This window comes from Oryctolagus cuniculus, chromosome X (assembly GCF_051225735.1).
Source record: "Oryctolagus cuniculus isolate XC-2025 breed Fujian yellow rabbit chromosome X, ASM5122573v1, whole genome shotgun sequence".
Taxonomy (NCBI): Eukaryota; Metazoa; Chordata; class Mammalia; order Lagomorpha; family Leporidae; genus Oryctolagus; species Oryctolagus cuniculus.
Genome location: NC_142888.1, coordinates 50,893,769 through 50,918,252, shown reverse-complemented (window position 1 = coordinate 50,918,252; position 24,484 = coordinate 50,893,769). Strand labels below are relative to the sequence as shown.

At 40.7% G+C, this 24,484-nt stretch overlaps 1 protein-coding gene across 22 annotated transcripts in view; it reads right to left on the bottom strand.

Moving 5' to 3' along the window:
• The window catches only part of TAF1 (TATA-box binding protein associated factor 1), a 115,244-nt gene that overhangs the window by 29,828 nt on the left and 60,932 nt on the right, over positions 1-24,484 (bottom strand). For 18 of the 22 annotated variants that reach the window (XR_016228195.1, XM_051827188.2, XM_051827190.2 and 15 more), the window contains 5 exons: positions 9,422-9,489; positions 9,015-9,131; positions 5,510-5,635; positions 3,301-3,457; positions 2,512-2,689 (listed from right to left, as the gene is read on the bottom strand). Coding sequence is in view for 19 of the 22 variants with exons in the window: in XM_051827188.2 (XP_051683148.1) it covers positions 2,512-2,689; positions 3,301-3,457; positions 5,510-5,635; positions 9,015-9,131; positions 9,422-9,489 (646 nt within the window). In the remaining 3 variants the exon portion in view is untranslated. Of the gene's footprint in view, positions 1-303; positions 1,409-2,511; positions 2,690-3,300; positions 3,458-3,729; positions 3,829-5,213; positions 5,340-5,509; positions 5,636-9,014; positions 9,132-9,421; positions 9,830-24,484 lie in introns of those variants that run through there. The other 4 variants (XM_089324629.1, XM_089324619.1, XR_011385586.1 and 1 more) reach the window with 4 other exon arrangements.

The window sequence follows — 24,484 nt, the reverse complement described above, 5'->3', positions numbered from 1 at the left end:
CTTGCCAACATCACATACACAAGAACTTGAATGGAAGAAACTTCCCTGCACCCGAACAACACACACTTCTAGCTAACGTTAACCACAAACACTCCAACAGTTTCACCTCCACTTAGTTTCACTCACCTACAGAATCAATTATTCACTAGTTCTGAAGATTCTTCCTCCAAATTTATCTCGTCTCTATTCCCTCCTCTCCACCCCTACTCAGTGCCTGTCATAGCTTAGTGCTTTATCTCTGGCCTGCACTGTTGAAAATAATTCTTCATGCCTCCAGTCTTGCTCTCCTCCAATTAATTCTTCACACTTGTGCCAGAGTGCTCTTTATTTTTTTGTTTGTTTGTTTATTCTTATTACTTTAAAAATCACAAGTAATGTATGTTCACTGGTTAAAAAAAATTAGTACACCAAAAACAAAACAAAAAACCAAAAAACAAAAAAGGAAAAAAAATCACCAATAACTCCACCATCCAGAGATAATTTTTTGGTATACGACTTTTCAAATTTTTATCTATGTACTTCAGTTGTTTAAGCATATTTTGTTTACCAAATTGGGATTCTCTATTATACTCTTCAGGAATCTGCTTTTCTCACTAATAATGAATATCTTTTCATGTCAATAAACATACATCTATAGCAATTTAATAGCTGCATGGTATTCTGCTATATGACTAATATGAGTTAACAGTTTTCCACTAGGACATTTAAGCTGCCTCCAGTTTTTCTACTCTTAGAAAATAATACTGTGATGAATATCCTTATACAAACATCTTAATGAAGGTGTTTTATTACACCCATAGATAATTTCCTAAATATAAAATTGTTGGTCTAAAGGGGATGAACATTTAAAAACTTTTTGATTTATAATAATAAATTGCTATACCTCTCTCCTACCCACTCCATCCTATCAATTTATATTACCATCAGAAGCTTCAGAATGTCTTTTTCTTCATACCCTAATCTTCACCAATCTGACAGATACTAAATTGTACTTGTTTTACTGTGTTTCTTTTATTAGTCAAGTTATATTTCATATTTTGATTGGCCATTTGCATTTTCTTGGTGAAATACTAGTTCAGGTCTTTTGCCCATTTGTGGGGGGGGGGGGTGACGGCAAAGAGCAATCTCATTCAATGCCTGCCCAGAACTCTGGGACTCTTCATGATTTGTTTGATTTTTACCTACCTCTTTAAACTCTTTAAACCATTTCTATGGCACAGATCATGGATCTTACAGGAAAGAGCTCCAGCAGGCTCAGCGAAGACTTGAGTTCTCTCAAAGTGTTCCACGCCTGTGGGTCTTCACACATGTTGGTCTCTGGAATGCCCTTTGCTTCCTTCTTCATCTAGCTAACTAGTATTCCTATTTTGCTGAGTTTTCTTCTCTGATCAGCTCCCGTCCTCCACCCCTATATAAATACCAGAAATCTTATGGCTGCCTGTCACAGCCCTTTTCATGTTCTACTATGATTGCCTGTTCCCATTTTAGATTTTATACTAGTCTTAACTACTTGAAGGAAGGGACCATGTCTTAGTTGCTTTTGTACTTATGACAAATATGTGCTGAATCAGTATTAAATAAATAAATAAATAAATAGAAATAAATAAAACACTGCTCTCTGGCTAGATGTTTTATACATACATTAAGTCCAACATGTCCCAAAGTAAATTAAGCTTTTCTTCCTTTCTTATCACGTCTAATACCTGTTCTTCTTCTTTTCTATTTCAGTGACATTCCTATTCATTATTTATCTGAAATCCTTACCTCCTAAATTCAATTCATCTACCTTTTAAACAGCCCTTGGATAAATATGTCCCTTTATTCCCCCTTCATGACAGATTCCTGTTGATATTCTCATCATGTATCCCATATTGCCTTAAGGGTTATTCAACAGGCAAATTTGATGTTACTTCCTTTTCCTTAAAGTGATGATTCCTACTACTTACAGAAAAGATCCAAATGTCACAGCATGCCATTTAAGGTCCTCTACCATGTAATTCTTTGCTACTTCTGGCACCTCAACCCCACCCCCACCTCCAATCTCCCTTTCCTTTAGAATATACTTTATATTTGTCTGCCTTTGAACTTATTATTGTATCCCAAAAAATCTCCCCACCCATTGCCACAGTATCTATCTGATGGACTCCTATTCATCTTCCAAGCCCAGTTCAAATGTTCCCTTTATTTGCGAACCTTTCCCTGTTTATTCCAAGCAGAGTGAGACACTCCTTCCTCAGAGGTAGCTTGGCACTCTGTACTTACTTATGCTATAACATTTATCACATTGTATTTGTTATCATTTGTTTGTGTTAGTCTCTTCCACTAGACTGTGAACTCCACAAGGGCACTATATGTCTTGCTCCTCTGTGTATCCCCAAGGCCTAGCACCGTGCCTGGCCCTAGTAGGTGCTCAGGAAATGTTTGATGGATGAAAGTAATCTGAGGCTGGGCCCTCTGACATCACAGCTGGGCACTGATGCCACAGCTCTGTAGTATGTTGCTGCCGATTACCTGATGTTGCTATCCTCCAAACCATGGGAAGCCTCCCCACCGTCTCCCTCATAGGACATCATGCTTTCTTCATTTTCCATGCCCATCCTTGTGTTTTCCTGAAGCACACGGGGCTGTTTGGGTCTTACACCACCAGATCCCACATCAGAGTCACTTCCACTCTCACTCAGCTGGATAGCTGTAAAAAGACACAGATTTTGGTTCATCAAGAGATAAGCTTAACAGAATGAACATCTTTGATCTTCCAAAACAAGTCACACCCATCTACACAGGTATCTCATTTCAAAGACCTGTTCTGGAAATGCCTAGAGTCAACAGTGGCAAGGTCTTTAGTTTAGAAACTGAATCTAAAGAACAACTTCCTTCCTTCATCTCAATCTAATCTATCTGCCTTTTTCCCCCTCTAGCATCTCCTCATATAAGTTTCCCTACCATTGCATTAACTCACAAAGCATTCCCAAACAGGATCCTTTTCCTTAATTTTCCTTCTCTGTTGCTACACCTAATATTTGTTCTCATCTCTGGCAAGTACCCAGATCAAAGCTGCTACTTGAGCATGGCCTTTTCCACTGTGTCTTCTGTATCTCCTATGTTGTATTTCTTCACTTTCTCTTAGGCTGATGGATAAGATCATCCTCTGACTGGGTGTTCAGTACTCAGGTCTATTAATAGGACTTCAATATAAGAAATAGCTTCTGCTAACAGCATATATGGCCAAGAGCTTCCTCTGCAGGTCTGAGAGTGCTACTGTGAGCTATACAGGAACAGAAGCAAAGAACCAAGAATTACCAGAGAAAGGATTATCTCCTTCTTCATCACTCCCAGCATCTTCCTCATCATCTTCTCCTTCAGACATAAGCAAATCCTCATATAGGACACTGGCTTGAGAATGTTGCACAGTTCTTTCCTCTTCATCTGCAAGGTCACCATCTCTGTCTTCACCTTCCTGAATGAGATCAGGGAGCGAAAGTCCCATCAAATGACCAAGTGAATGACCAGAAGCCACCACCAGCACCCTCTCCCCCTTTGCTGCCTCACAAGAAGTTAAGTCATTTTGGTGGAAAGACTCATTTAGCTGGTTCTAAGGATTAAAGTCAGATTGGAGTTCAGCACGGAGACCCTCTATTATCACCCTGGGATTTGGCCTGCCCTGTACTGTTGGGGCTCCTACCATATAAGGGTAAAATGTAACCATAAACCTTCTGTAAGAATACTCACTGGCACTGGAGCCTTAGGTTTCCTATCCTCCTCCTCCTCATACCCTTCAATATCTACATCAGAGTCTTCCTTGCCCAGCCTACCTCGGCCCTGGCGCATCTGAGTAAGGAACACAAACAGCACATCATTGAGGGATGTGCCTGTAGGAAGAGTTAACCAAGGACTCTCACCCAGGACAGATGCTCCTCCCTGATATCCCAGCCAACTCCACTGTTAGTGGGGGCTGTTCACACAGCTCAAGGCATGTGCATTTTCCTCATTCTTTGGAAATCACTGCCAGAGTGAAAACACCAAAGGTCCCTTGGTCTGCTCATAATGTTATCATCATAAGGATGAGTATTCCTTTCTTTAACAACAAAAAAAGTTTATTTATTTGAAAGGCAGAGTTAGAGAAAGAGGGAAAGACACATGGAGAGAAAGAGAGAGCTGCCATCTGCTGGTTCACTCGCCAAAAGGTTACAATAGCCAGGGCTGGACCAGGTCAAAGCCAGGAGCCTAGAGCTCCATCTGGGTCTCCCATGTGGGTGGCAGGGACCCAAGTACCTGGGCCATCTTCCTCTGCTTTTCCAGGCACATTAGCTGGGAGCTGCACTGTAAGTACAGCAGCCAGGACTCAACTGGTACCCATATGGAATGCCAGAATTTGCAGGAGGTGGTTTAACCTGCTGTACTATAATGCCAGCCTCATTTTTAAAAACTAAATAATTTTTAAAATATTTATTTTATTTAAAAGGCAGATTTAGGCTGGCACCGTGGCTCAATAGGCTAATCCTCCGCCTTGCGGCGCCGGCACACCGGGTTCTAGTCCCGGTTGCCCCTCTTCCAGGCCAGCTCTCTGCTGTGGCCAGGGAGCGCAGTGGAGGATGGCCCAAGTGCTTGGGCCCTGCACCCCATGGGAGACCAGGAGAAGCACCTGGCTCCTGGCTTCAGATCAGCGCGGTGCACCGGACGCAGCGCGTCGGCTGCGGCGGCCACTGGAGGGTGACTCAACGGCAAAAGGAAGACCTTTCTCTCTCTCTCTCTCTCTCACTGTCCACTCTGCCTGTCAAAAAAAAAAAAAAAAAAAAAAGGCAGACTTACAGAGAAAGAGAGACATCTTCCATCTGCTGGTTCACTCCCTAAATGGATGCAAAGGCCAGGGCTGGGCCAGGCTGAAGCTAGTAGCCAGGAAAGTGACATCTTTTGCTGCATTTCCAGGCACATTAGCAGATAGACTGTTCCTTTCTAACCCAAGCTTTCCTTATGGCTTGCGTTAGACTTTGCTTTCTAACCCAAGCTTATGGCTTGTGTTAGACTTTGGGATAGAAAATTCCTCCTGGGTTTTGTATTCGCCAGTGGAACCCTGACTGAGAATAGCTATAGGATTTCTGGCTTCAGACTGAGATAATTTTCTGATACTTCTAGAAGAGGCCGATTTTTAAATTTTAATTTTATAAATAATTTTACTTCACATTATACCATACACAAAGTAGCAGGCCAATTACTTTGAATCTGTCTTGAACGTAGTTGGTCTTTCTAGTCACCTGTCACGTCGCTCTGATGCTTCATAGTCTTTTTCACACTTGCACCTTTCCCTGAAGTTCTATTATATATGACTCTGTCCATGTGGACTGAAAGAAGACAATGTCAGTCATGCAACCCGTTCACCATCGCACCTTGAAATCACCTCTTTAGGTGGTCCAATCATCCTTAATGTATGTCACATATGACCGCCACCACTCCTGCACCTCCATTTTCCAGGCATACTGCCAATCTCATAAAAGGAAACAGAACATCCTACCTGTGTTACTGCTTTCTCTGTAGTGGCAGTGGGAATATCCAGGACTGACATATTGCTCTCGTCTTGAAATACAGAGGCATCTCGAGACATACTGAGGGATGTGTTGGTATCATACAAATCAGGAGGCTGTGGCATAAAACATATAATTTAGCTTCTATTTAGAGGAGGAAAAGAAACACAGAACTCCCTTTCATAGTATTTGTTCAAGAAAAAGGTCATGCAGAGCAATCCAGTTGAGACAAAACAGAGTTTGGTGGAGCTTCATGGACAGGTACTGGGTAACCTTATAAATGTCGACTATTATACTAGACAGGCATCTATTCCATGTGATCAGAAGCCTGAAGCAGAAAAGCATCAATATTAAGGGACAATTTTATGTCCTAACAGCCTCCCCAGTCATCAATCTCATTTCTTCTAAGTCTTGCCATATTGTTTTTAGGTCCAGGGCTTCATACACGTGCAATTTTGATTGCCTGACTTAGAGAAATCAAAGAGGAAATGGGATAAAGGGATTTCATTAAGAGCATGGAATGGTTTTGACAGTTTATGAGCTTATCAGAAGATGCTACAAAGCAAAACAGCCTGGTTTTAAAAAAAATGAGCTCTGGAAAAATTGTCCTGGGTTTGAGTCCTGGCTCCACTCTTTGCTAGCTGATAACTTCAACAAATTATTTTATCTCTCTAACCCTTGATTTCCTCAGCTATAAGACATAGATGATAATGTCTACTGCACACAGTTGTTAGAATTAGGAGATAGGTACACCCAAAGCCTAGTACTTGATAAATTATAGACCCTTTCCTTCTGTCCCCTGAAAAGAATATTTAGTAAATGAATTATCTGTGAAAAGAGGGACTGAATAAAATGCTTACAATGTAATATAAACATAAAAGAGCAAGATACAAAAGCATATTGGTCCATTTCATTTTAAAAGTGTGTCTATAAGCATAAACACACATATCACAGGTATGAAAAGAAAACACTCCAAAATATTCACAGGGGTTGGTGTTCTTTCTGATGGTGGGACTAATTTCAAGTAATTTATTTCCTGTTTATATTTTCCAATTTTCCCATAAACATGTTACTTTTATATAGAGAAAATCCACATACTTGTTACATCGTGGGGATTTTTTTTAAAAAGGAAACAAACAAGGCTGGTTAAGAGGGCTTTGGAGAAAGAGACAAAACAGATTTGAAAGCATTACAGAGCCAGTGTGAAACAGAAGAAGGGAAAATGAGGGAATGACATTTCTGTAAAATATTAAAACATGGTATGGCAAGTGTAAAGGACTGTGTGGGAAACTGCAAGTGAACAACTTCAGATACAGTGTTAAGCAGAACATGTGATGCAACACAAGCTAGACGGAAACAGTCTAATGAAAATGTAGCATTGCCTCCCACTATGCAGAAGCTGAAGCTAATGGATTACTGTCATGCTACTACATAAACAGAATTATAAACTAATAACATTTGGGGTTGGCAAGTCTGAGTAAGGACAGTCACTCATGTACACCTTCCTCAGATTAAGAGGGAATGATGAGCGGGGCTTCCTAGTATCTTAAATTGTATGTAAATGAAGAGAATGAGAGGGCAGACAGGGAAAATGAAGCAGTACTAACTCTTCATAGTGAAGTTCTCTAACTGTAACAAAAAACAGCTACTGCTGAAAACGGAGACTGGTTGACATCTTTTCCTCAGCCATTTGAAGCAGCATGGGAGAGGCAGGGAAGAAACAAAGATGAATTTTGGGTCCACAGCTTCAATTCACCATAAGACTAGGCTTCAGGCGATCCTAGACCCTGAGCAAACCACATGGCACTTAGTGGTGAGACTCTTCTGGGAAATGATGGCTGACACCCAGGCTTTAACTTACCAGAAAGTGCCTTGCTGAAGCTGTGGGCCTATTAGGAAATAGGGCCTTCCAGGGCAACATCACTCACCCAAGCCCCCTTGACCCAATCTGCCCACAAACTCCAAAAGCCTTTCCTTGTGCTGGGCCTTGAAAAAGTACCTGAGGGTTCTTTATACCTGGCCCCTCAGTAACCTAGGTTTGGGCATGAAAGAGAACATAAAAGATAGATAGGAAGAGTACATGAATGAGACATAGAGACAGCAATATTCCAACAGAGATCACATAAGTTGTATTTGTAGTTCAGAGTGAAATCTAAGTAGAATAAAAAAAAATAATTTCGTGGGGCCGGCACTGTGGTGCAGTGGGTTAACACCCTGGGCTGAAGTGCTGGCATCCCATATGGGCACTGGTTCGAGAGCTGATCCAGCTCTCTGCTATGGCCTGGGAAAGCAGTGGATGATGGCCCAAATCCTTGGGCCCCTGCACATACATGGGAGACCTGGAAGAAGCTCCTGGCTCCTGGCTTCGGATTGGCACAGCTCCGGCCGTTGCGGCCAACTGAGGAGTGAACCATCGGATAGAAGACCTCTCTCTCTCTCCACCTCTCCTCTCTCTGTGTAACTTTGACTTTCAAATAAAATAAATAAATCTTTAAAAAAAATAATTTCATGTAGGAGCTGGGAATTCTCTGCCTTAAAATACTTGATTAAACTTTAAAGGGCCTCTGGGAACTTGACGGACAACTTTCATACAGAGAAGAACAAAACTGTTTACTGACTGTCTACTATGGGCCAAGTAAATGAACTCAAGTTGTATTTACAATGCTCCTGAAAAGAAGATTTTTTAAAAAAAGGAAATTCAGTTAGAAAGCTTACATTAACTATCTAAGATTACAAAACTAAACAGTAGTAGAGCTAAGATTCAAACCCAGGTATGTTTTATGTGAAACTTCATGTACTTTCCACTCTACCATACTGCCTCCAACACAAACACCACACCAGTTATATTCTGTTAAGTCCTATTCTTCAAGTATGCCAACTGTTTAAGAATTTAGTATAAAAGAAATAAACTCTCAGTGTATTCAAGGGTACAATCACACCAGAAAAACTAAAAATTTTTACTCATGTTGCTCTTTAGTCTTTTGACATGTAAATTTAAGAGCATTGTATGCATTATCTGTCTTCATTTACTAGGAGAGAATCAATCTAAGAAAATGAGTAACATCTTGAACTACACTGATAGACCTCTGGGAAAATGGATAATCAGATGTCTATAAGGAACAGGAACAATGTCTCCAATTGAGAAGCTTACACTTTGGGGATGTCCTAGAGCCCCAAAATTCAAGAACAAGACAACTCCAGAGACTTAGGATGCCTCTGGGTATAACAGCTGGGAATCTGGTATTCCCAAATATAGCCTAAACACTAAGGCCCCACCCCACTCATTCATCCAACAGCTACTTCTTCTGGATTTGATAAGGCCAAGACCCATGGTCCTCACTCACCTTAGCCTTTGAGAAGACAAGAAAGCACACGAAAGGCATATGAAGAAGGACAGAGAAGAACGGTATCTCAGTAAATAGATCTGTTAACACATTCCCAATTTCCCAATTAATAAAAAATTGTTAAGAGAAGGTTCCAAGTCCTCAGACTCACCTGAGGTGTGTAGGGCCCTGGAGTCATCGGGTCCAGGCTTTCTAATTCTGCTTCCTCCAAAGCTGCTTCTTTAGCTGTACAAATATCCTTCTCAAGTTGAGTCAAATGCTCATCATACTGAGAAATAAAATCATTGAATCCATTCAACATGGATTTTAGGCACAAGGCATATAGAGGCAAACAAAACAGACCAAAAATAACCTAGTTTTCATGGAACCTATATTCTAGTGGCAAGACACAGGTGATAATCAGAATAAATAAAACAGAGATGGAAAAAGGGGACGTTGAGTGGGGTTGGGTAGGGGAGCAGGTATAATACATCAGAACACAGGATAGTCAGGGAAGGCAACTCACTGGAGGGATTTCAGAGAGCAAGATCAAAAGGGAGCTTCCTCTTTCCCACTTACCTCAGTCAATGTCTGGTAACAGACGTTCACAATCTCCTGAGCAGTCTTGGTATACTGACTCTCAGGCCCTACAAATGAAATAAGAAAATGCCATTGACTCTGCAGACTTCAGTTCCAAAATTTTATAGTCTGTCACCAGCACTGGGTCTCAATATCAAAGACACAAGAGAATCACACTTCAGCTTTCACTTGGAATCTTGCTCTTCTTTTAGAAGTATAAAATTTCAAACATAAATAAAAAGACTAATACAATGAACTTCCATGTAATCATCAGCCAGTTTCAAGAATTATCAATACATATCCAATCTTGTTTCATTTATATTTCAACTTTTCAGACTCTTCTCAAAATATTTTGAGGCAAATTCCAGTATCACATCATTTCATCCGTAAGTTGTTCAGTATGTGTCCCTAAGGATGGTTTTAAAAAAATAATCATGTATAGTATTATAATGGTGGATACATGTCATTATACAGTTGTCAAAAACCATAAACATACAATACCGAAAATGAACTCTTATATACAAACTACACACTTTGGATGATAATGATGTGTCAATATAGGTTCATCGATTGATACAATTAATGTAGCAGTCTAGTGCAGGATATTGACAGTGGAAGAGGCTGTGTGTATACATGGACACTCTAACTTCTCAAGTTTGCTATGAATCTTAAACTTCTCTAAAAATAGTCTATTTGAGTAACAACAAAATGTTTAAAAAATAACTAATCACATCTAAATGATTAATAATCATTAAAAAATTTATTTGAAAGGCAGATTCAGAGAAAAAGAGAAGGAGAAAGATTTTCTATCCACTGGTTCTCTCTCCAAGTGGCTGCAACTGCCAGGGCTGGGCCAGGATGATGCCAGGATCCTGGAACTTCATCTGGTCTTCCACATGGATGCAGAGGCTCAAGCACTTGGGCTATCTTCTGCTGTTTCTCAGATACATTAGCAGGGAGCTATACTGTAAGTGGAGCAGCTGGGACTTGAACTGGCACTCATGTGGGAGGCTGGCATTGTAGGCAGTGGCTAAATCTGTTATGCCACAATGCCAACCCCAACAATTCTTTAAATATTATCAAATAGCTAGTCAAGATTCAGATTTCTGAGGGGTGGGCATTGTGGCCACTTGGGAAGTAAAACAACAGATGGAAGCTCACACTTGCTGCCTCTCAGGTTGTGCATTAGCAGGAAGCTGAACTGGAAGCAAAGCAGCCAGGACTTGAATCAGGCACTCTGATATGGGATACAGATGTCCCAATTGCCACACCAAACACTGATCCCAGCATCTGACTTTTCAATCCCTGCCTTAAATGCTTTATTACGTTCGTAAGTATGTTGTTCATTCACCAGACATTTTCTGAGTGCCTTCTAGGAGCCAGACATTCATTCAAATGTACAGAAACAATAAGATATAGGTCATATCCTCAGGAAGCTTATAGTCTAGTTAACAAAATGGGCAGTACAAAGAGAGTGAAAAAAGAGGCACAAAGGAGGGAGTGGTCAATTCTGGGAGGTAAGAGGGGAAGAATTGGGAAAGGTTTCACAGAGGTGGTGATCCCTGAATTAAACCTACTGTTTTCAGATATAAATGATAAAAATTTTTTTTATTATTTTTATTTTTCAATTTTTTTACAGGCAGAGTGGACAGTGAGTGAGAGAGAGAGAGAGAGAGAAAGGTCTTCCTTTTGCCGTTGGTTCACCCTCCAATGGCCACCGCAGCTGGCGCACTGCGGCCCGCGCACCGCGCTGATCTGATGGCAAGAGTCAGGTACTTATCCTGGTCTCCCATGGGATGCAGGGCCCAAGCACTTGGGCCATCCCCCACTGCGTTCCCTGGCCACAGCAGAGAGCTGGCCTGGAAGAGGGGCAGCCGGGACAGAATCCAGCGCCCCAACCGGGACTAGAACCCGGTGTGCCGGCGCCCCAAGGCGGAGGATTAGCCTAGTGAGCCATGGCGCCGGCCCAATGATAAAAATTATATCTATCAGTACATGTGAGGCTTTTAGGCCATACCTACTATGATTATTATAAGCTATTATATAAAAAAATAAATTTCTTTCAGGTAAAATCTCACACAAGTATAGCTAACTTATTTTTTAAAAAGATTTATTTATTAGAAAGTCAGAGTTAAAGGGAGGGAGAGCGAGATAGAGTTAGCGCAAGAGCGAGCGATCGAGCGAGGTCTTCCATCCATTGGTTTACTTCCCAAGTGGCCGCAATGACCAGGGTTAGGCCAGGCTGAAGCCAGGAGCTTCTTTTGGATCTCCCATGTGGATGCAGGGGCCCAACTACCTGGGCCATCTTCCATTGCTTCCCCAGGTACATAAGCAGGGAGCTGGATTGGAAGTGGAACAGCCAGAACTTGAACCGGCACCTGGTATGCCAGTAATCAAACACAAATAACCTATCCAGAAAGAAACTAATAAGGCAGTAATCTAGATATTTAGGACACATATAAAGACAGCCAAAGATTCTTACAATAAAGAACAGTTAGAGTGCTAAGGAGGCTGCCTCTCATGTTTCTACAATTCAGATTTCCTGAGGCCAACAGCAGTATGGTCCTCAAAATTTCAATGGAGATAGACTGCAAAAGTCAACAGATAAGCTTTCATGTTGATGGTAACACATGACGCTAGGAAAAACCACAAGGCTGCGCAACAGGTTACAAACTCCCCCAAACAAGCTATACTTAACAAAAAAGAAATGTTTTTTTTAGTATTATTTTATCATTTCTCTATTATTAAATCAGGGCTGGCGCTGGTGCTATGGCACAGAAGGTTAAGCCTCCACCTGCAGCGCTGCTAATCCCATATGGGAACCAGTTTGAGTCCAGCCCACTCCACCTCCCATACAGCTCCCAGCTAATGTGCGTGGAAATGTAGCAGCAGAAGGCCCAAGTCCTTGAGCTACTGCACCAACATGGGAGACATGGAAGAAACTCCTAGCTCCTGGCTTCAGCCTGGCCCAACCCCGGCCATTGCAGCCATTTAGGGAGTGAACCAGCAGATGAAAGACCTTTCTGTCTCTCCCTCTCTCTCTCTGTAACTGCCTCTCAAATAAATAAATCTTAAAAAAAAAAAAAAAATCATGCCCAAAGCAACTACAAATGTCTACCTGAAAAAATGTATTTATTTATGCTTTGTCCTACACCAAATAAAGATTGGCAAAGCCGGCCAGCGCCACAGCTCAATAGGCTAATCCTCCACCTGCGGCGCCGGCACACCGGGTTCTAGTCCCGGTCGGGGCGCCGGATTCTGTCCCGGTTGCCCCTCTTCCAGGCCAGCTCTCTGCTGTGGCCCGGGAAGGCAGTGGAGGATGGCCCAGGTCCTTGGGCCCTGCACTCCATGGGAGACCAGGAGAAGCACCTGGCTCCTGGCTTTGGATCAGCGCGATGCGCTGGCCGCAGCGCACTGGCCGCGACGGCCATTGGTGGGTAAACCAACGGCAAAAGGAAGACCTTTCTCTCTGTCTCCCACTGTCCACTCTGCCTGTCAAAAAAAAAAAAAAAAAAAAAGGGATTGGCAAAGCCTAGGAATCACATTTGAGTCAAATCCAAATGTCCTGAAATAGTGGTAATTCTAGTAACAGCTTTGGAAGGAAGATATACTACTAATTTAAAAAAAAAAAATCCTCTTTGTCAGGGCTGGCGCTGTGGGTTAACACCCTGGCCAGAAGCGCCGGCATCCCATATGGGCGCCGGCTTGAAACCTGGCTGCTCCACATCTGATCCAGCTCTCTGCTATGGCCTGGGAAAGCAGTAGAAGATGGCCCAAGTCCTTGGGCCCCTGCATCTGCGTAGGAGACCTGGAAGAAGCTTTTGACTCCTGGCTTCGGATTGGCGCAGCTCTGGCCAATTGGGGAGTGAATCAACGGATGGAAGACCTCTCTCTCTCTCTTCTCTCTGTGTAATTCTGACTTTCAAATAAATAAATACATCTTTTTAAAAAATCCTCTTTGTCCTTTTTAAAAAGACATCCTTCTTTACAAGTGATGTAAGCTTCACAGTTCCAGTTAGTGGGGAAGCAAGCACTACTGCTATTAGCTATCTGAAAGGTTTCACAGCAAAATACCAGTCATGTTGGTAAGCACTCCTAGACAAACAGAGTTTTGAGATCACCCCTCAGCTCACATTTCCCTTAAGAACTCTTCTATAAATACTAACAATAACTCCCTCCTAAGAAAATGAGTACTCTGCAAAAACAAGCATAAATTATCACCTTGAGAGTGAATGGAGCAGAGGATATGCACTTGTTCCAATGTGAATTTAAAATTAATAAAATAAAACCTTAGTAGCAGTAGGAAGCTTAAAAAAAATCAGTGCAAGGTTTTTTTAAAAAAGGGGAAAAAACCCTGCACAATTAACTTCCAATGAAATTAGAATGACTAAATTCAACTGTGCACAGTCCACAGATCCCAAAGAGATGAGCTCTGGCATCACAATTCTTAAGTATTTATCTCAAATTAGATCCAGAAGGTGAAAAATAAAGAGAAATGAATCCAATCACAATTCTTAAGTATTTATCTCAAATTAGATCCAGAAGGTGAAAAATAAAGAGAAATGAATCCAATCTTTCATATTGTAGCTAGGCTTCTGATATTATACAGGCTGAGGATCAGATGCAAATTGATATTTAATTTTCAAAATAAGAGATTTAGTCTCTTAAGCCAAAATAATAGAAACCATTCAGAACCTGGAATAGAGATTCAAGAACTATCCAGAAGGATCTGGAGTAATAAATTTCACTGAACAAAGGTGGGATTTACTTACTTATCAAGTGAAAAGCCCCAAAGAACCTGAAAATGTTTCTTTCTCCTCAAAAGAACCATCATTCTATCTAGCGCGCGTGCACACACACACACACAGTTTTGACTAAATGCTAATTTCATAATTCTACCATTACAAAGATAGTACAGATACCTTAAATATCTTTTCCTATGGAATAAAATTTATAATAGGGCTTGAAGTGTCATTTTTTTTTTTGACAGGCAGAGTGGACAGTGAGAGAGAGAGACAGAGAGAAAGGTCTTCCTTTGCCATTGGTTTACCCTCCAATGGCCGCCGCGGCCGGCGTGCTGTGGCCGGCGCACCGCGCTGATCCGAAGCCAGGAGCCAGGTACTTATCCTGGTCTCCTATGGGGTGCAGGGCCCAAGCACTTGGGCCACAGCAGAGAGCTGGCCTGGAAGAGGGGCAACCGGGAAAGAATCTGGCGCCCCAACCGGGACTAGAACCTGGTGTGCCAGCGCCGCAAGGCAGAGGATTAGCCTAGAGAGCCACGGCGCTGGCCGAAGTGTCATTTTTTAAGTGCTTCATTATAACACACACACACACATAGAGTACTAGAGTCTGGTGATACAAAATAAAAACAAAAATGAGACAGGTCTTTGTCCCTGATGCTCTTTAAGACCTCATGGAAGATATTTACCTGCAAACTCCTGATTTCAATAAAGTACAAAATACTAAGGAATTGCACAAAAAGGAACTAATGGTCACAACATATGGCAGTCTTAAAAACATTTCATTGAAATTGTTTTTTTTTTTTTTATTTTTTGACAGGCAGAGTGGACAGTGAGAGAGAGAGAGACAGAGAGAAAGGTCTTCCTTTGCCGTTGGTTCACCCTCCAATGGCCACCGCGGCCGGCGCACCGCGCTGATCCGATGGCAGGAGCCAGGAGCCAGGTGCTTTTCCTGGTCTCCCATGGGGTGCAGGGCCCAAGCACCTGGGCCATCCTCCACTGCACTCCCTGGCCACAGCAGAGGGCTGGCCTGGAAGAGGGGCAACCGGGACAGAATCCGGCGCCCCGACTGGGACTAGAACCCGGTGTGCCGGCGCCGCTAGGCGGAGGATTAGCCTAGTGAGCCGCGGCGCCGGCCCTCATTGAAATTGTTTTGATTCAGCCAGCAATGGTACACTAACTGCCAAATTCAGTAAACATCTTCCAGACTTTACCTTAGTAGCCATGTTACATCTGAAACTGATACTCATTTTTTTTCTTCCTTCCAACTCTATAATCATGTGCCTTCTACAGAACTGCTCTTCACTCTTTCCTGGTGCTGCACTTCTATCCTGGGTCATTCACTAACTGAACAGATATTTAAGGACAGTCTACTATGTGTCACACATTGCCAAGTAACAGCGGTGTAATGCTGACACTGTACTGTCTTCATGGAGCTTATAGCAATCAAGCTTTTACTAGTCTTTTTTTTTTTATAAAAAAATCACTTTATTTTTATTTATTTAAAAGGTAGACAGATGGAGATCATCTATGCACTGATTCTCCAAATGCCTCCAACAGCCAGAGCTGGGTGAGACCAAAGTCAGGAACCTGGAACTCAATTTGGGTCTCCCATATGAGTGACAGGGACACAAGAATGCTTAAGCCATCATTTTCTGCCTCCCACAATGTGTATGAGCAGGAAGCAGGAATGGAGAGCAGAGTTGTGACTCGAACCCAGGTATTCTGAAATGAGATGTGGGTATCCCAAGTTGGGGACTAACTGCTGTGCCAAATGCCCAACCTGAGCTCTTATCAGATTTAAGCCACTAAACTGATCTTTCTACATACTTTGCCCAACTCTAATACCAACTATAAGAACTTATAAAGAATAAACGTGGGAAGTCAACACTTCTATCTCACATGGTAATGTTCCGCCTTAAAAACAACAAAACCTACAGAAACTTCAGTCCTTCTACAGTTTATTTTTCCTCGTGTATCTTTTCTTAAAAAAGATACTCTTTATTTTCTCAAATGATATTTTTAAAAAGGTAGCCTTAGCCGGCGCCGCAGCTCAAAAGGCTAATCCTCCACCTAGCGGCGCCGGCACACCGGGTTCTAGTCCCGGTCGGGGCGCCGGATTCTTTCCCGGTTGCCCCTCTTCCAGGCCAGCTCTCTGCTGTGGCCCAGGAAGGCAGTGGAGGATGGCCCAAGTGCTTGGGCCCTGCACCCCATGGGAGACCAGGAGAAGCACCTGGCTCCTGGCTTCGGATCAGCGCGGTGTGCCGGCCGCAGTGCGCCAGCTGTGGTGGCCATTGGAGGGTGAACCACGGCAAAAGGAAGACCTTTCTCTCTGTCTCTTTCTCTCACTGTCCACTCTGCCTGTCCAAAAAAAAAAAAAAAAGGTAGCCTTTGTTATAGTTGTAATATTTTCTGGTGTATATTTGTTTACTAGCATATTATACTATCTATATAAGTATAGGACTTCAGTGAGATGCTCTTATATCAGATTGCTGTATCACTACCTATTAGCTCAAGACAAAGCACAAAAAAAGAAGGCTAGTAAGTCAGGGACATCATATTTCTACTATTCCCTAACAAACTGAAGCAGAAACTGGGTTGTTGAATAAAGAAGTACTGTCATAGAAATGAAATGTCAAATGACAGTTAACAGTGAGAAATTTCCCTCTATGTTAGCCATAGTATTTCTAAAAACAAAGTGGAAATGTAATTTAATTATTTTTTTTAAAAAAAGAGAGATGCATTTATTTATTTAAAAGGAAGAGCAACAGAAAGAGAGACAAAGAGAAAAAGAGATCTTCCATCTACTGGTTCACTTCCCAAATGACCTTCAGCCAAGGTTGAGCCAGGCTGAGGGTAGGAGCCTGGAACGTCATCCCTCCCGGTCTCCCATATGGGTGGCAGGGGCCCAAGCACTCAAGTCCTCTTCCTCTGCATTCCCAGATGCATTAGTGGAGAGCTGCATTGGAAGCAGAGCAGCCAGGACTTGAATGTGTACTCAGATGAGATGTCAGCAAGTGTCTCAGGCAGCAGTTTAACCTGCTGCACTACAATGCAAGCTCCTAGATTACATCTATCGAAATCATTCACAATGACATATTTTGCCTTTCTGAGTTCTAGATAATAAGTGTCAAGAATAAAAGCATGTACTATTTGTGTAACTCAGATTTTACTTATACAAGAACATATACATACATGAGTACAAAATTATCCATAGCGTATTGTCAAGTGAAAAAAGCCAACTGCAGATTAGAATGAGAAAATATATGGGGGCTGGCATTGAGGCATAGAGGGTTAATAAGCTGCTGTGTGCAGTGCCAGAATCCACATATTGGCACCAGCTCAAGTCTCAACTGCTCTACTTCTTACCTAGTGCCCTGCTCCTGCATCTGGGAAAGCAGCAAAAGATGGCTCAAGTCCTTGGGCCCCTGCACCTACATGGGAGACCCAGAAGGAGTTCTAGGCTCCTGCTTCTGCCCGGCCCAGCCCTGGCTGTTGCAGTCATTTGGGGCATAAACTATTGGATGGAAGATCTTTCTCTGTCTTTCCTTCTCTCAGTAACCTTGCTTTTACAATAAATGCGTAAAATCTTTTTAAAAATGCAAATTTGATCTCATTTGCAAAAATTAAAAAGTATACATGGAAAAAGGTTCAGAATACTTCGCACCAAATCCCACACTGGCTATTTGTGAATGGGATGGGAAGGCAGACAGGGAGATTTTTTCCTTTCATTTCATAAAATTCTACAGTATTTCATTTTTTTTCAATGAGTATGTAATTTTTGCTATGAAAAAATGTGGCAAGGATTTTAAGGCAATGGTAATTCCCAGTGTTGGAGAGGTTTTAGGCAAACAGGTACCTTCCTAGTTATTTTGACACTGTCTTTTTGGAACACAATTTCAAACATTCAATCTAGAAATTTCTTGTAAGCACATAAAGATATCAATTAATATAAAAATAGTGCAAAACTGCAAATTAGCATTATAGAAATACTTTAGGTACCTATTACATCAGGGGAATGGTTAAATACATGATACATATATCCATGCTATGGAATATGTTAAAAAGAACAAATACTTATAAATAAACAATGAAAAGAGGATGAGCAAATATGCCAATTCTCCTTCAAACTGACCTACAGGGTTAATTCAATTCCTAACAAAATTCCAGTAAAATTTTTTTTTTTTGCAGGGAGAAGAACCACTCTATCTGATGATAAGACTTTCTATATATATATATATATAGCTACAGTAATCAAAACAGTGTGCAGATGGATACACACATCAATGGACTAGCACACTCAACTGCTTTTTCATAGAAGCATCCAAAGCAATCAATAAAGGAAGGATAGTTCTTTCAACAAATGATGCTGGAACAATTGAACATCGGTAGGCAAAAAGAAAAGTGTACTTCAAACTAAACCTCATACCACACACACAAATTAATTCAAAATGGATCACAGATTTACATGTAAAACACTATAACTATAATCTTTTAGAATATAACATAAGCGAAAATCTTTGTGACACCAGGTTAGACAAAGACTTAAGAGATACAATACCAAGAACACAACTCATTGAAAATTTGATAAATTAGACTTCAATAAAATTAAACATTTCTACTCTTCAAAAGACACTGTTAGGAGGCTGAAAGGCCAAGACACAGACTGGGAGAAAATCTTTGCCAAATTGTATATCTACTAAAGTTCTCGTGCCCAGTATAAAGAATTCTCAAAAATTCATTCACAAGAAGAAAACAACACAATTAAAATACAAAGAGCAGGGCAATAGAACAATTTTAAATTTGTGGCAATAGAACAATTTTTAAATTCTGATTGTGTTGTTGGTTTCACAAACCTATATATGGAATAAAACTGCACAGAAGAGTACACACACACATGAATACAGATTTTTCAAAGGGTAAGAACTGAGTGAGGTCTGTAATCTAGTTAACAGCAATGCATAAATATCAATTTTTGGTTTTGGTATTCAACTACAGCTACTCAAGACACCATCATTGAAAGACACTGAATGAAGGGTATACAAGACTCTGTACTATTTTTTGCAATTCCTTAAACCTATAATTAACTCAAAATAAAAAGTTAAAAGAGAATCAACATATTCCTAAGCAAAAAGAGCAATTGCACCTTATGTACAAAAACGACAATTTTGTAAAACAAACAAAAACACGACTGTGAGTAATCATTTTTATGTCACTTTAAAAATTATTTGAGTCAAAGACTGAGAAAGATACCCCCATCACCACACACACACACAAAGCTCCCGTTTCTTGGTTCACTCCCCAAATGCCTGCAACAACCAGGGTCAGGCCAGGCCAAAACTGGGAACCAGGAATCCAACTCAGGTCTCCCACATATATGAAACTCAATTACTTGAGCCATTACTGCTGCCTCCCAGAGCATCCATCAGCAGGCAGCTGGAATTGAGTGGAGCTGGGACTCAGACCCAGGAACTTTTATATGGGATGTGAATATCTTAACTGCTAGGCCAAATGCTCATCCTTATGTGTAATTATTAAACATGTTTTATATAAGCATAGAAAAAGTATGTAAGGATATACCAAACTGTCATCTCTGGGGAATGAAACTACGGGAGGTAGAACTGAGAGAGTGGGCAGAGCCTTTTTAATTTTATGTATTCCCAGATTATTTGACCTTTTTATAAGAAGTATGGATTTTTCTTGAAGAGATATAACAGGGCGATAAGGCAAGACAAAGAAATAAAGATCACTCTAACAGGAAGAGGTCATCAAATTATCCCTGTCTGCAGAAGACATGACATTATATATACTTGTGTAAGAACCTAAAGACTCCAAAAAAACTGACACATAAAAATAGTTTTTTTACATCAAAATTGAAATTGCTGACAAAGAAATTAAGAAAGCAATCCCATTCACAACAGCTAAAAAAAGGAAATGCAACCAAGGAAGTAGTGAAAGAAACTGAAGACACTAAGGAGTGCATGCTCATGAATTGGAAGAATTAATATTATTAAAATGCCCATGCTATCCAAAGCAATCTATAGATTCAGTGCAACTCCTATAAAAACATCAACAACATTCTTTAAAGAAATAGGAGAAAAATACTACTAATGCCCATGTGGAACCACAGAAGACACTGAATAGCCAAAGCAATCCTGAGCAAAAAGAACAGAGTTGGAGGGATCATAATACCTGACTTCAAAACATTATAAAGTGAAAGCAATCAAGGTAGCATGGTACTGGCATAAAAACAGACACATATACCAATGGAAAGGAACAGAAAACTCAGATATAAACCCACATATTTATAGAAACTTGTCTAAATAAGATCGGAGTTGGTGAACTCAAGAGGCTTCCATAGCCTTGGCAGCTCATGACAAGAGCCTCGGGTGATTACTGATGTCATAAACAAGAGTGTCAATTGTAAAATCAACAACAGGAGTTACTGTGCACTTACTCCCCATGTAGGATCTCTGTCCTTTATGTGTTGTACTATGTGAATTAACGGTGTAACTAGTACTCAAACAGTACTTTATACTTTGTGTGTCTGTGTGGGTGCAAACTGTTGAAATCCTTACTTAGATATACTAAATTGATCTTCTGTATATAAAGATAATTAAAAATGAATCTTGATGTGAATGGGATGGGAGAGGGAGCGGGAGATGGGAGGGTTGTGGGTGGGAGGGAGGTTACGGGGGGGGAAAAGCCGCTATAATCCAAAAGTTGTACTTTGGAAATTTATATTTATTAAGTTAAAAAAAAAGAAAATTGAATTTTGCCAAAGGCAGCAAGAACATGCACTGGAGAAAGGATAGTCTCTTTGATAAATGATGCCAGGAAAACCTGTTATTTATAAACAGAAGACTGAAAATAAACCTGTATCTCTTACCATATATAAAAATTAATTCAAGATGGATTAAAAACCAAAAGGTGGCCGGCGCCGTGGCTCACTAGGCTAATCCTCCGCCTGAGGCGCTGGCACCCCGGGTTCTAGTCCCGGTTGGGGCGCCAGATTCTGTCCCGGTTGCTCCTCTTCCAGTCCAGCTCTCTGTTGTGGCCCAGGAGTGCAGTGGAGGATGGCCCAGTTCCTTGGGCCCTGCACCCACATGAGAGACCAGGAGGAAGCACCTGGCTTCTGGCTTCAGATCGGTGCAGCGTGCTGGCCGGCGCTGCGGCTGTAGCAGCCACTTGGAGGCTGAACCAACGGAAAAAGGAAGACCTTTCTCTCTGTCTCTCTCTCTCTCACTGTCTAACTCTGCCTGTCAAAAAAATAAATAAATAAAAATAAAAAAACCAAAAGGTAAGACTTGAAACTATGAAAGTACTGGAAAAAAATATAGGGCCAATACTTCAGGACACTATTCCAGGCAAAGATTTTTTGGATATGGCCCAAAAAGCACAGACAACAAAAGCAAAAACTGACAAATGGCATTACATTAAACTAAAAAGTTTCCTCACAGCAAAGTAAACAATCAACAGGGTAAAGAGACAACCCACAGAATGGGAAAAAGTATTTGTAAACTATTCAACCAAGAAGAAGTTAATATCCAGAATACATAAGAATTCAACTGCAAAAAAATTAATCTGATCAAAATGGGCAAAGGATCTGAATACACATTTCTCAAAAGAGGATATACAAATGGCCAACAAATATATGAAAAAATGCTCAACATCAGTAGTCATCAGGGAAATGCAAATCAAAATCACAGTGAGATAATATTCAATTAGAATGGCTATTACCAAAAAGATAAAAAATAAATGATGGGGCCAGCGCTGTGGCAGGTGGGTTAAGATACTGTTTGTGACACTAGCATTGAATATCAGAGTGCCAGTTCAGGTTTTTAGTGTTCTGCTTCTGATCTGGATTCCTGATAACGTACCAAGGAAGGCAGCAGTTGATGGCCCCAGAGCTTGGGCCCCTGCCATCCATGTGGGAGACCTAGATGGAGTTCCTGGCTGCTGGCTTTAGTCTGGCTTAGCCCTGGCTGTTTTGGCTATCTGGGGAGTGAACCAGTCTCTCCTCCCTCTCTGATGCTCTGCCTTTTAAGTAAATAAATAAATCTTATAAAAAATAGAATACCATATGATCTAACAATCCCACTACTGGGTATATATCCATAGGAACTGAAATCAGCATGTCTAAGAGACATTTGCATTTGCATGTTTATTGCAGCACTATTCATAACAGCCAAGATATAGAATCAACCTACATTTCTATCAATGGATGAATGAATAAAGAAAATGTGGTAAATTTACACAATGGAGTAGGGGTTACCTTTATGGTCATTAAGTAAACAAAGTAGATTGTTATAAAAATTAAGAGTGGGAATGGGAGAGGGAGGAGGAAGTGTTAGAGTGTGGATAGGAGGGAAGGTAGGGTGGGAAGTATCACTATGTTCCTAAATCTGTATATATGAAATACATGAAACTTATATCAAATAAAGTTAAAAAATAAAAATAAAAAATGAAATTCTGTCATTTGTAGGAATAGTTATGGAACTGAATGACATTATTTTACATGAAAGACGTCTGGCACAGAAAGGTAAATATCATATATTCTTACTTATATATGCAAACAAAAAGTTGATCTCAAAGAACAGAACAGTAGTTGTAAGAGCCTGGAAAGGGTATTGGAGAGGAGGGGTTGGAGAGACGATGTTATATGGGTATAGGGGTGTAGTTGGATAGGAGGAATAACTTTCAGTATTTTATAGCATGGGAAGGATAACTATGGCTGACAAAAAGTAATTGGATATTTCAAAATAGTTAGTAGAGATGATTTTGAATGTTCCCAACACAGACAGGTGAGAAATATATGAAGTGATAGATATCGAAATGTACCACTGTATCGCATACAAATGGACAACATTTGTCAATTACACACATACACACAAAGAGGTCTGACAGGAATGTGGATGACAGGTTAGAAGGAGTTAAGTATTAACATTGGGCTATTCACCATCTGACTTTTTTAAAAAAATATGAGCTAGATATAATGAGGGCTTTAGTGACAAACTGAATTTGAGGACTTAGTCAAGAGAAAAAAAGAATTGTTGAGGTTTCCAGATATAGTTATTGGGTGACACTAATGCCCCAATACAGACTGGAAATAGTAAATTAATCAACTGTGTAAAGGACAGAGGGAAAATGTGGGAACACAGGATAGGAGGAGGAAGAAATAATAATTTCAGTTTGAGGTATGCTTGAAGTTCCACTTGGGGCATCTAGGAGGAAATGTTCAACAACCAGTTGGGGATATAGATCTTTGTCTAAAACAGGGCTGAGAGTCATTTGGAAAAAGGAGGTAGTTAAAGTTACAGGAGCATGCAGAACATTCAGCAAAGGAGATTTATCTCAGCCTCAATCATGGACAGAAAAAAAGAACATTATTATTTGTTAGTGGCCAAACTTATATTGTAATGGCCTCATAGTACAGACTTAGAAACTACTATTATTAATGGGGCTGGCGCTGTGGCTCAGCAGGTTAACGCCCTGGCCTGAAGCACAGGCATCCCATATGGGTACTGGTTCGAGACCAGGCCGCTCCACTTTCCATCCAGCTCTCTGCTATGGCCTGGGAAAGCAGTAGAAGATGGCCCAAGTCCTTGGGCCCCTGCACCCACGTGGGAGACCTGGAAGAAGCTCCTGACTCCTGGCTCCAGATCAGCACAGCTCCAGCCATTGTGGCCAAATGGTGAGTGAACCACCAGATGGAAGGCCTCTCTCTCTCTCTGCCTCTCCTCTCTCTGTGTAACTCTTTCGAATAAATAAATAAATAAATAAATAAACCTTTTTTAAAAAGTACATTAAATGTTACTTTGACATTCCCATTTCCTAAGTTTAAAACAATGATAAACTAAGGATTCTTTTGTAATGTGAATAACTCTAGGAAAAAGTTTAAGTAGAAAATGCTCTACTTAAGGCAAAATAAATTGTAAATGTTTTTGATAAAATCGGTGAATTAAAACCAATTAACAGAATCACAGTAAATGGATGCAAAAAAAAGAATACTACTTTAAGGGAAAGGGCTACAAAGTTCTTTGGCATTGACTTCAACAATATAAAGATAATTGCATTCTAGCATTTAATAAACATATTGTTAATCTGCTACCCTTTAAATAAAACAAAAATGTAGAGAAACCAAAATAGAAAAAGAACGAAATAGAAAAAAAATCATTTAACATTCATCTTCTTTCTTTTGGAAAAGGTGTGTGGGGGTCATTTTCTCATGACTAATTCATGAGAACTTACATACGGAAGTCGATGGTAGGATTTACAGTGCAATGGCCATTTTCTAATGATGCCAAAGATGGCTTCTTACTGC